The sequence below is a fragment of the Salmo salar genome, chromosome ssa02 (genome assembly GCF_905237065.1).
Source record: "Salmo salar chromosome ssa02, Ssal_v3.1, whole genome shotgun sequence".
Taxonomy (NCBI): Eukaryota; Metazoa; Chordata; class Actinopteri; order Salmoniformes; family Salmonidae; genus Salmo; species Salmo salar.
In genome coordinates this window covers 58,555,402-58,569,178 of record NC_059443.1, presented here as the reverse complement: position 1 = coordinate 58,569,178, position 13,777 = coordinate 58,555,402, and the positions used below count along the sequence as shown (strand labels likewise).

The window sequence follows — 13,777 nt, the reverse complement described above, 5'->3', positions numbered from 1 at the left end:
AGCCACTCTAGCATATGTGTTAGCAAATGTCCATTAACGCGTGCCAAACAAACCATTTTCCAGACGGGATCTTTGGTTGAGTCTTTTGCCTTTTTATTAGCAGCGAATCAAATATAAAAACACTGAAAGAATTACATAAATGCCTAATACCATATGCGAAATCCTAGTTCCAATGTGTAAACGGTGAAATGTATTCTCTCCATACCTGTGCATTCCCACTTCCTGGTCACCTGTGTGCCTACACACGACCCAAGATATAGAGCCCCATAGTGATGTCATAATACCCATAAAACCTAGCAGTCATACAGGGAAATGATTCCAATAGTTTTTACATCACTCATTTTTCCCATAGGAAATTTTAGAAACACTTAAAATAAGGGCTGTGTTTTGTGTAGGCTTACCCTGATGTGACATTTTGATAACTATGTAAATGTCTCTCGGACAAGGTAACTTTTATCAATATATTCGTCTCTATTTACTCTCAGATTTGAAATTGCAATTTGCATCAAAGTAGACATCATGCAAGACTACAAATCCCTGGAAGCTCCTGCACATCATCTCTAGCTGCAACCTGGTCTCAGAGAATTTGTATGATTCTGTATGTAAATCCAAGACACTCCGTTTAGTATGGTATGTATTAATGTGTGAATGTCCATCACCCATTTCGTATGATATGTTACAAATTACAATTTGTACTATATTTTACAAATTTGCAAAATGTACAATATGTTATGAATTACAATTCGTATTATATGTTATGAATTTGAAAACATATATGTTATGGAGTTGCAAAATGCACAATATGTTACATATTTGCAAAATGTATGATACAGTATGTTACAAATTCTAGCTAGGTGGCTAACGTAAGCTAGCTTGCTAATGTTAGCTAGGCTAAGGGTTAGGTGTTAGGGTTAAGTTTAGCAGTTAGGTTAAAGGGTTAAGGTTAGGGGAAGGGTTAGCTAACATGCTAAGTAGTTGCAAAGTAGCTAAAAGGGAGTAAGTAGTTAGTTTCTAATTAGCTAAAATGCTAAAGTTGCGCATGATGAAACAACTTTGGGTTACTAGACATTTGCGGTATACACCTACCCATCCACCCCGACCAACCACCCTTCTTTTGTTTTTGCCTTACGTAACTATCTGTCTTATATTAATTTTGGTATGGTTACATATCATACTAATTTTAGCATCCCAGACTAACATTTACTATGTTACGTCTAGCCTCTGAGACCAGGCTACTAGCTGACACCTTTTCTTACAGGTATTGTGTCAATTTAAAACTTGCACAAGACAGTTCACAAAATTGTCAATTTAAAGAAATGTAGCCAATTTATTCATTAATAAATTTTGCTAACATTAGTTTATCCAGAGATTCTTACCTTTGCCTCGATTCGACAGTCTGGTCCAGATCATCATGGCATTTGTAGTTCTTTATGATAGCCACATTAGCAGCTAATTGGCATTTGATTTTTGTGGGGTAAATACAGGCAAATATATTGGTAAAAGTCACCTTGTCCTAGAGAGATTTACACGGTTACCAAAACGTCACGCCAGGGTAAGCCTACACAAAACACAGACCTTATTTTAAGTGTTTCTAAAATCCCCTATGGGAAAAATGAATGGTGGAAACCTAGAGTGTTGCTTGAACTGGTATAAAACCAAGATTAGTGATTTACTGCCACCTGCAGTTGTGGAATGTTTGCTAACAAGTATAATTCATTGGCTGATCCCTCCCGATGACCAGGATGAATAATGTGATCCTTCCTTAACCCATAGGAAGTCCCACCAAGTTGACTACTTCAAAATGGTGAAAGTCCTTAATGGTGCTGCCCATGCTAAAACAGGATTTTGGGCCCTAAAGTCCACTATCTATCTCCATGGCCAAGTCTTATGGGAGAGCCACCCAGATGCTCCAAAGGTTTTACATCATTTCAGCCAGTAGTTTTGAAAGTAGTGCTCAGCAGCCAAAACGGGTCGCGGAAAATATGTACTACGTCATCCATTTAGTATGAGATGTTATGAATTCCAATTCATACAATACATGTATGTTACAAGTTTGTTACTGTTTAAAATCCCTGACTGCATCTTTATGTATATTGGAAATATGACATTTTCCAATGGTAAACGGCCTTGATGGGATATCTTAATTTATCCATCATCTTAGAGCCTAGTATAAGAAAATTAAGTAAACTATATATACAAAGATAGACAAAATATAGACAACACAAAAACAATATTAGTAGGCCAAAATGGCTCCTAGAGTTATAACAGATTTATCAAGCTCTCAAACTCAATTTACAACAGAGAATTTGTGAATTTGAACACATTATTCTAGCAATAGAGCAGGCCTACACTGCAGGGCCTATTTGTAGTCCTTCCACACCGATCTCGACAAACCATTTCTGTATGGACCTCGCTTTGTGCACAGGGGAATTGTCATGCTGAAAGAGGAAAGGGCCTTCCCCAAACTGTTGCCACAAAGTTGGAAGCACAGAATTGTCTAGAACGTAATTGCATGCTGTAGCCTTAAGATTTCTCTTCACTGGTACAAAGGGGCCTAGCCCGAACCATGAAAAACAGCCTCAGACCATTATTCCGCCTCCACCAAACTTTACAGTTGGCACTATGCATTTGGGCAGATAGCATTCTTCTGGCATCTGCCTAACCCAGATTCGTCTGTCAGACTGTCAGATGGTGAAGCGTGACTCATCACTCCAGAGAACGAGTTAACACTGCTCCAGACTCCAATGGCGGCGAGCTTTGCACCACTCCAGCCGACGCTTGACATTGTGCATGGTGATCTTAGGCTTGTGTGCAGCTGCTTGGCCATGGAAACCCATTTCATGAAGGACCCAATGAACAGTTCTTGTGCTGACATTGCCTTCAGAGGCAGTTTGGAACTCGGTAGTGAGTGTTACAACCCAGGAAAGATCATTTTTACGTGCTATGCGTTTCAGCGCTCGGCAGTCTCATTACGTGAGTTTGTGTGGCCTACCACTTCGCGGCTGAGCGGTTGTTGCTCCTAGAAGTTTCCACTTCACAATAACTGAACTTACAGATGAGGGGCAGCTCTAACAGGGCAGACATTTGAGGAACTGACTTGTTGGAAAGGTGGCATCCTATGACAGTGCCACATTGAAAGTCATTGAGCTCTTCTGGAAGTCCATTCTACAGCCAATATTTTACTATGGAGATTGCATGGCTGTGTGCTTGATCGTAGACACCTGGTACCAAGGGGTGTGGCTGAAATAGCCGAATTCATCATTTGAGGGCGTGTCCACATACTTTTGTATATATAGTGTATTATAGCCGTAATCCCCAATGAATAGGCTATGGAAGCATTACGAGAGATATAATATGCATAGTATTCACTGCATTTTCTCCTTCAAAAATTGTGAAGTCAGAAATATCGAAAAAGTCATGTTTTATAGTGATCTTGAGCAGTTTAGAAAATATGCACAGAAGCCTTATCATATTATAGAATAGGACTAACTTTTTCGTTATTTGCACTTCGTTTCCATGAAGGTTTGATTATTTAAACTTTTGGAAAACTGATAGGCTTACTGAATAGGAAGAGAAAAAAAACATTAGGCATGCGTAAAATATGCTTAATAACTCTTACTGGGTCACAGTCTAAATTATGAAATACAAATGCACCATAATACCCCAGAAATAACAATAATAATAGTAGTACTACTACTACTAATAATAAATAGATAAAAAAAAACATATAGTTTAACCTAATAAAAGGCTAATGTGACAAAGTCAATATTCATGATGAAATATAAGCTTCCATTTCGATTAGCAATATAAACACGATTCTATATGGAAGCCTTGGATTATGTAATCTACGTGATAATCAGCTAAACTTGACCAGTTTGTTATTCCTTCGCTTGGCACTTAATTAGCCGTATCTATCTTGTTATCGATAAACTACCAGTGGATGTCGTTGTTCACTCTTTTTACGCGGGAGTGTCACTCCTCAACATGACCTCATGCTCTGCAGACGCTCCAATCGTCCTTCACTTTCTCTACGGTCAGTGCGGCAGACAGAGATAGAAGGATAGAGGAAGGGAGTGAGTGAATGAGAAAGACGGGCACACAGGGAGTGAAACAGACAGAGCGAGAGTAGCGGCTCTTACATCTAGACGCGTGTAGATATTTTGCTCCCGGAGATTCAAAATAAAACAAACAAGAACACAACAGATCGCGCTTGTGACAGGACAGGCACCCGACAGAGATATCTGAATGACTTTTCTGCCTAGTTGAATTATTATTCCGAGGAATAGTGTCATATGTGGAGATTTCTTAACCTCGTAAGCCCATTTATTTCACTTAATAGGTGCATTATGAAAGGCTAATGTTATAAATCGATACATTTCTTCTGACAGTATTTTCATATTAATAACGGTTCAAATTATATTTTATGTAGGCTTTTCATGTGATGGTAATCTATATGCAAATGTTATTAGATCTATGTGCATGGTAAATTCAAATATCTATTGAGGTGTTGCTTTTCTATTTTAATTAATAGATTTACATCTGCCGTGCTCTTTTGGACATCTTGCAAAAGTGTCTTATTTATTATCTCTCTTTTCAGGGAACGGCTGGCGGTTTTCAGCGCACGAACAAGGAATACAATGCTAAGGATTTTGGATACCGTGGTCACTGTCGTGACCATTTCCTTTGTGGTAGAGGGGGTGCTCGGTGGCTACGGGATGAGCATGTTCGCGGCGCAAACATCTCCCCCGGACCCTTGCTACGACGAGAACGGTAACCCGAGGAGATGCATCCCCGATTTTGTGAACTCTGCTTTTGGAAAGGAAGTCCGTACTTCCAGCACCTGTGGTAAAACCCCGGGTAGGTACTGCTTGGTAACAGAGAAGGGCGATGAGAGAAATAGGAACTGCCATACTTGCGATGCCTCGGACCCCAAAAAGTATCACCCACCGACATATCTAACGGATCTCAACAACCCCCATAATCTCACATGTTGGCAATCGGAAAATTACATCCAATACCCCCAAAACGTCACCATAACACTATCACTGGGCAAGAAATTCGAAGTCACCTACGTAAGCCTGCAGTTCTGCTCACCTCGACCCGAATCTATGGCTATCTTCAAGTCTATGGACTACGGCAAATCTTGGGTACCTTTCCAATACTATTCGGCCCAGTGCAGGAAAATGTACACCAAACCGAGCAAAGCCACCATTACCAAACAGAACGAACAAGAGGCGATATGCACGGACTCCCACACGGACATGCACCCTCTATCCGGCGGTCTCATTGCCTTCAGCACTCTGGACGGCAGACCGTCGGCGCACGACTTCGACAACTCGCCGGTGCTCCAGGACTGGGTCACCGCCACCGATATCAAGGTGACGTTCAGCCGATTGCACACTTTCGGTGATGAGAACGAGGATGACTCGGAGCTATCCCGGGACTCTTATTTCTATGCGGTGTCCGATCTGCAAGTTGGCGGTCGATGCAAATGCAATGGCCACGCTTCGCGGTGCGTAAAAGACAGGGATGGAAACCTTGTTTGTGAGTGCAAACATAATACCGCGGGACCGGAGTGCGACAGGTGCAAGCCTTTCCATTATGATCGGCCGTGGCAACGCGCAACAGCTAGAGAAGCCAACGAATGTGTCGGTAAGTCAAAACAGTATAATTGTCTCCAAAAACCATCCAAAAAATCTTTAAGCACTGCAGCAGTTTCCTCTCCACACAATGCCTGTATCACAAGCGAAATTACATTTGGCATAAATTGTATTATTGGGTGACTTGTTTGTAGAGTCATGATATTTGGTTGTTTTTAAGGTTGGTAATGGTCGGTTGAGTTAATTGCTAAGGCGGGCACTGCGCATTTGTCAGTTCTGTTGAAAAACAAAGATTCAGATAGGCCTATTTTCTCTGTATTAAAGTTGTCGAAATACTGTAAGAGTTATTGTCATTAATTAAATGTGATTATAGCACATCATATTACGCACCAACAAGTACAAAACCTGTGTAATTTAGGTTTCCAACTCCAAGGCTCGAGGAAAAATTGCCTATCCTTTGTTGTAGCTTATATTGTTCTGGAAAACAATTTAAAATCCTTATTAGTATTAAAATGTTATTAGTATTATAATAATACTTATTATTTTGTTTCGAAATTAATTTTTATAGTTGTAAGCATTTTATTAGGCTATGTCAATTTTAGTCTGATCAGCCCACGCTGAATTAATAGTACATGCCTTCATTAAAACATGATACTGATGTTGAAAATGTAGGCTATCAAAAACAAGGCTGTACGGTTGTTAAAGAGGTCTGAATTAAGGATAAACCAAAACCACTGTTCGGCCCACCACAAAATGCACTATTTTAATGAAATGATGTCGCGCGTCCATGCACATAAAAAGTCACATGCAATGAGTTCTCAATTTGAAAACCTTAAAGCCCTTTACCGCCATAGCTCAAATGGAGGTTTATAACAACCACCCACTTCAGTAAGACCGCCATATCACAATGTCTAATCATTCACCGCGTTGAAATGTTTCTCATGGGGAAAATTGATGTACCGTTCCAACTTTATCACTGCAATAAAGCGACGCACTGTAATTTATTTAAAGAGCATTTAAACTGCCCCACCACAGTAATTGAACACAGACGTCTCTGCCCATTTAATTACCATTTGAATCAAAGTTAATTATAGGTCTAAATTACGTTAATTTATGTATCATAAAACTATTGTTTAAAAAAAGAAGTATATTTTTAAAAAATCACTATTTCATCCCGAAACTATTATGATTATTATTATTGTTGTTGTTATTATATCAAATGAAATTGCAATTTTTTTAAAAGAACATTACAATATGAATTTGTCTTCCTTGGAAACAATCTGCTAAATGTTAATCCACCTATTAAGCCTAATACTCAAATACATGTGATATAATTGGTCAATCATTATTAATCACAACCATAACACGTTATCATTACTATTGTAATCATTCTAAATATTATTAATATGCTACTTATTAGTATTCATATGATTCGCTTTGTATTATGTTCTGGTCTTCAACGATATCATCGGACATTTATTCATGTGAACACTTAAGGCCTACAAGAAGAAAAGTAACCGAAATCCATATCTACTCCGATCTTCAATGAACCGGCCCATTTAGATTTATGCTTTCCCGTCTGCCCCTATGAAGACTAATAAAGCACATAGAGGAAGTTATCACATCGTGGCTTTCAACACATTGTTTCCAACAGCGAGGCTCAATCAGCCGCTATAGAGATGGGGACAATGCCGCAGCAGAATCAAAGATATGGTAGTTGCTTTTATTGCCAGACATGGCTAAGACCCACTTAAATATAGTATGTATTCATGCTTAGATGAGAGAGAGAGAGAGAGAGAATATATGCAGGAGCTTGGTGAGAATGTGAGTGCTACTGGTTCAGATAAAGGAGAATGAATTATTGGACAATTGTAGTCTGATATTGACTTGGCTGTGTGTTGACTGTCTAGCAAATATTGTATACGATTTTATCATGATGAGTGTGGTTAAAAGTTGTGATTATGGGTTGTTGATGTAAGCGAAGAGAATTGATTCCTTGTGAAATATCTCACCCCTTATAAGCCAAGTACCTGCCCGATACATGCATGCTTTTAAGGTTAAGATCAGAGTTAGGCCGAGTGGGGGGGTGGTTCCCTGACCATAGTACCTTTAACGACTTCATTGGCATTGTATACCCAACATTTTATATTAATAGTTCAAGACTTAGGGCATGCAATGTGGATACAAATAGGCCGGTGTGTCTCAAGAGACATTGCTGATGGAAAAGATGATGATGAAGGTGAATAAACCTTGATTTCTCACTGTAACCCACTCTAGATTGGATTTGCGATTTCATGGCACACATTAATTATCGCCCTACAGTGACTGGTGACAGGAGGCTCCTCATTCAACCCCATATTGTTTGCATCCGAGAGACCCAACAGTAAAATGAACTGACTCAAACTCCCCTTTGTCTCTGTATTTCTATTTCACTGTGGTTGGGGGGAAAGTGGCGCTGTGTTGTTTGACAGTCATCCATGGCACATGTTGACTGTTTTGACACGTAGCCGGTGTTTCAAAGGGTTTTGTTTGCTGTTTGTTTCCATTCCCACAGAGTGGTTCTCTGCGGCAGATAAACAGGCTTGAGCCTTGTGGAAATATCTACGCTTTTACTATAGTGACTGGCTACGAATACACTTTGGAGAAGGTCACCCCAGTTGTGTATAAAACTGTGAGGTGTTACCTCAATTAAGAGAGCTCTGAATCTGATAACACATCACTCAAAATATCCATATTACAGGCTACATTTCTAAGCCCTGCCGTCAAATCCAAGATTTATACTAGTTGGCCAACTATGAGAAACACAGAGTGACAATGACTAAATTAAGTTGACCAAATAGGTGAAACACAGAGTGACAAATGAATACAAATGAATAAGTGATAGTCAGTGGTGGTTTCTGTGAGGAGGAAAGGAAGGCTGTGCCTCCCTCCTTGGGGCACCAGGGCTTCCATCCTGGAAAAGCAAACAGACTTGTTTAGACACAACCACGCCGCTATAGGAATGAAGAATGAATTGTTCCCCCCTATCCCCTGTATCCTTGACACTTTATTTTTACCGGAACAGCATGTGTGTGTGTGTGTGTGTGTCATGTGTGTGTGTGGTGTGTCTCGCACGGTGCCACAAAGGAGCATCACTCATTGTATCAATCATGCTGTCAGCGCGCACACACACACACACACATACACACGCACACCCTGTAACAATACATTCCTCTGGGCTGTTTGTGCTGCGGGCCGCCTGCTCCGTCAGACAAGGCGTGCAGAGCGGGTTGCGGAGGGGTGCTGTGGTCGCACACCCTCTGCTAAAACAAACACCGCCTCAGGGAGAAGAATAGTCTGCCTGACACCTCTGTGTAAAGGCAGGGTCCTAGGGTTTTTGAGAGGGTGAGGTGGAGTTGGGGTAGTGGTGTGTGGCATAGTGCTGTTGTCTGTTACCACCTGTAAAAGCAATTCGTCACAGGAGGTTGGTGGAACCTTTAAATGGGGAGGATGGGCTCGTGTGAATAGCTGGAGCAGAATAAAGGGAATGGTATCAAATACATTGTTTCCATGTGTTTGATGCCACTCCATTAACTCCATTCCAGCCATTATTATGAGGCGTCCTCCCCTCAGCAGCCTCCACTGCAATCAGTAATTGTAGCTTAAAGTTATGGCTAGGACAGAACACTGTGTGTACTATAAGCTTCAGGAACAGAGAAGTGATGTCAAAACGAGATGTACTGTACTATACGATAAGCTTTGCTATGAGCTGCTTGGTTGGATGTGCTGAAATATTGAATGCTTCCAGCACTATTTGTCAGTCAGTAAATTGAAAGACTCTCTCTGGATCCTCTGCAGTCATAACATGTTCTCAGTTACAGAGTTTATCTAGTGTAGATTTGGAAAGTGATACAGAGTGGGGACATTCAGAGTAAATGAGAAAGAAATAGCCAGGTGGGGAAAGGAAACGTCATCAAGACCAGCATATTTTTCTATGTTGTGTGAAACACATAGGGATAGGTACTTCTATTTTATTATAGAGATAATGATAGGCACTTGTTTTTATCATGGTCCAAAGAGCCAATGGCTGAGAATAAGAAATGCGTACAGCCTATTAGTCTGTCGAGATCTCTCTCCAGATGATTGTCTTTGTTCAAGTCCTTAAAACTTGCTACTTGCTCTGTCTTTTACTGAACCTGGATATTGGTTATCATATCTATACAAAGGGCTAGGCATTTGCGGAGTGATTTGAATGCAGTTGGTCTTGCAAAAACCTAAACATATTGAAACAGGTTGCAGGTCGTCTTCCCTCCTTGATGTGCACTTTGCTGATTAGTTCGCCTGAGTCTTAAAGGACCTTCATGCGTGCACTTCCAGGTCCATTTGGGATATTGATTCTCACAGGCCACGCGGGAGACCGTCTTTGTAATCTAATGCAATACATTTAGGAATGGAGGCATGGAGGAGGAAGAATCGTGGGTTCAATATAAATTCAGGTGTGACCAGTCTCAGCCTGACAGACATGGCTGGATGGATAGACTCTCTCATCACGACTGTCTCATGTCGAATTCGGTCGGCGTCAGCAAGGATGCTCAACTACCTGTAAGAAAGCACGCAAGTGTCTCAATTGAATCAACTAGATTCTCTTGCTTTAGAACTCTATCAACTCAGAGTGACACTACAGCATCTGAAGGAGACGCCAATTCAGCTAATTGTGATGAGGAAAGTCTTTCAGATACAGAAAATTAAATGCAATGCTGTTCAACTGCATTATCTGCCTGAGTTTGTCCAGTTTTATTGGCTTCAGGTTCCATAGCTTGAAAGTGTTGAGAAAAGGGGTCTTGAATAATTCAGAGATTAAGAAGAATGCTTGGAGGCATGCAGAATGAAGGGACGGATACTACTGCAGCACAGAGAAAAGTAAAGAGATTGAGGGAGACTACAATAAAGACTATAAATGAGAGAGAGAGAGAGAGAGAGAGGAAAGATCTAGAGAAAGAGACAGGGAAGCTATAGAGAAAGACAGATGGAAACAGAAAGACAAAGTGACAGGAGAGAGTGACCCATCCAGGGGCTTTTGGGGACAGGAGAGACTTTTTGGATGAAACAGGCTTTATCTTTTCTTGAGAACCACTTCACGGTAGTTTTTCTACTTGTTCACAGAGTGGGCGGGGGAGGGCCCTTCCCTCAGCTCTAGAACTTTGTTGGCACAGAGAAAGCATATCAGTGACTTGGCACAGACATCGCTTCAAGCCCGTCCAAATCTCCATGGATCCCCCCCATCCCCCCGAGAAACACGTTTCCCCCGTAGATAACTTCACGTATCCAGCCTCAAACCGCAACATCATCTGGCCGATTTGAGCAGACCTGCTGGTTGTCTCGCCTGATTACGTCAAGTAAATACGCTCCCAGGTGTTATTCTGAACAGTTTGATTGACAGGGGAAGATGACTGTGGTGGTGGATTGACATTGAGATTTGGCTCCCCTTCAGATAATTGGGCTTAAATGCTCTAACCACTTGCTTAGAGGAAACAGTGTTTTGCTGAGATGTCTTTTTGATAGACTCTTCCCTAGTTCCATTGAAGGAAGAAAGATCAACATTGACATGATGATATGTTAGTAATTAAAACGTTCTCACCTGAAATAACTAATTCAAGTTTTTGGAAATGGAGAATGGGGAACTACAATGAAGACAATCATTTTGAGAATGTCGGTTAGATTGTCAATGTAATAGACTAGTATTTACATTCATATGGTCTCCTGCAGATAAGATTTAATAAAAAAACAAAGCAACCCTTCACAAGAAAGTATACTGTATAGTGTTGTCCTTTCACACCTTTCATTTCATGTAGGAGCCCCTACAACTGAATACAACAGCAATATTCATTAACAATGATACCATGATGAGGCCTGATGACCGAGCTGTGGTCTGGTTAATGTTTGAGCTGCCACCAAGGATCGTCATCCTTTATGAACCGCCGTATCCTTCATCTTCAAAGGGCGACTGCCGTCCGCCAAACGCATTGACCATCCTGACGCTCACCTGCCCGACAACGCCTGGCAAACAAACGGAGTGAGAAACAGAGGTGCAAAAAGAGTGTCCGAGTAGTTTGCACTTTGCACCGTGGCGTAGTCTCCTCCCTTCCCCCCCTGAAGAATCCCGACACCAGTGCCGGTAGTTCAAAGGGGTGAATGGCCTCCCTCACGCAACGAGGACCTCCTTCCTACAAAGTGTTATCACTGTTTTACGACTTGTTTTTAAACCATTGCATAATGGTTTATTCAGAGTCTGGAGTTGGATGCACTCTAAGGACTCCTACTTTTGCTTAACTGTGCTATATACAGCCTTGCAACTTGCTCAGCCACTGTTTAAGTTTAGCATATGCATGCACTCACATACGGGCATGCATGCCTGCAACGTCACACACACCCACAGAGCCAATCCAACTCACAGATACATAACTGTGACCGTAACTTTGATTCTGGGCTCACTGAAACCAGCCATAGAAGCAGACAGCCAAAACAGTCAGCCAAAACAGACAGCCAAACAGACAACTGTAATTCGTAAAACCTTCTCCACAGTGAGAAGCCACATGTTAGGTTTCTGAGGAGGACGACTAAATGAAGGGTGCTCTTTTTGTTTAGTTTTTGAATTCTCCTGTAAAGGGGTTTGATATAGATTGCAAAGGGGATTGATATCAAATCGTATTGGTCGCATGCACATATTTAGCAGATGTTATTGCGGGTGTAGCAAATTGCTTGTGTTCCTAGCTCCAACAATGCAGTAGTATCTAACAATTCACAACAATACACACAAATCTAAAGTAAAAGAATGGAGTTAAGAAATATATTCATGTTAGAACGAGCAATGTCAGAGTGGGATTGACTAAAATACAGTAGAATAGAGTATGTACATATGAAATGAGTAAAACCGTATGTAAACATTATTAAAGTGACTATTGTTCTATCATTAAAGTGACCAGTGATTCCATGTCTATGTACATAGGGCAGCAGCCTCTAAGGTGCAGGGTTGAGTAACCGGCTGGTAGCCGGCTAGTGATGGCTATTTAACAGTCTAATGGCCTTGAGATAGACTGGAAAAACAGGTGCTGTCGGTCCCAGCTTTGATGTACCTGTACTGACCTCGCCTTCTGGATGGTACTGGGGTGAACAGGCTGTGGCTCGGGTGGTTGATGTCCTTGTTGATCTTTTTGGCCTTTCTGTGACATCGGGTGCTGTAGGTGTCCTGGAGGGCAGGCAGTGTGTCCCCGGTGATGCGTTGGGCAAATTGCACCACCCTCTGGAGAGCCATGCGGTTGCGGGCAGTGCAGTTGCCGTGCCAGACGGTGATACAGCCTGACAGGATTCTCTCAATTGTGCATCTGTAAAATTTTGTGAGGGTCTTAGGTGACAAGCCACATTTCTTCAGCCTCCTGAGGTTGAAGAGAAGCTGTTGCGCCTTCTTCACCACACTGTCTGTGTGGGTGGACCATTTCAGATTGTCGGTGATGTGTAGGTCGAGGAACTTGAAGATTTTCACCTTCTCCACTGCGGTCCCTATGATGTGTATAGGGGTGTGCTCTCTCTGCTGTTTCCTGAAGTCCACGATCATCTCCTTCATTTTGATGACGTTGAGGGAGAGGTCCTTTTTCTGGCACTACTCCTCCAGAGCCTTCACCTCCTCCCTGTAGGCTCTCGTCATTGTTGGTAATCAGTCCTACAACTTGATGATTAAGTTGGAGGCATGCTTGGCCACACAGTCATGGGTGAACAGGGAGTACAGGAGGGGGCTGAGAATGCACCCTTGTGGGGCCCCTGTGTTGAGGATCAGCGAAGTGGAGGTGTTGTTTCCTACCTTCACCACCTGGGGGTGGCCCGTCAGGAAGTCCAGAACACAGTTGCACAGGGCGGGGTTCAGACCCAGGGCCCCGGGCTTGATGATGAGCTTGGAGGGTACTATGGTGTTGAAGGCTGAGCTATAGTCAATGAACAGCATTCTTACATAGGTATTCCTCTTGTCCAGATGGGATAGGGCAGTGTGCAGTGCGATGGCAATTGCATCATCTGTGGATCTATTGGTGTGGTATGCAAATAGAAGTGGGTCTAGTGTGTCAGATAAGGTGGAGGTGATATGATCCTTAACTAGCCTCTCAAAGCACTTCATGATGGCAGAAGTGAGTGCTACAGGGCGATAGTCA

General features: G+C 41.9%; 1 protein-coding gene across 1 annotated transcript in view; it reads left to right on the top strand.

Moving 5' to 3' along the window:
* The first annotated feature begins 4,005 nt into the window (after positions 1–4,005).
* The window catches only part of ntn1a (netrin 1a), an 85,831-nt gene continuing 76,059 nt past the window's right edge, over positions 4,006–13,777 (top strand). Inside the window, exons 1-2 of the mRNA XM_014175033.2 lie at positions 4,006–4,313; positions 4,598–5,652. Of these exons, the coding sequence (XP_014030508.1) occupies positions 4,638–5,652 (1,015 nt within the window). The 5' untranslated portion in view covers positions 4,006–4,313; positions 4,598–4,637. The remainder of the gene's footprint in view (positions 4,314–4,597; positions 5,653–13,777) is intronic.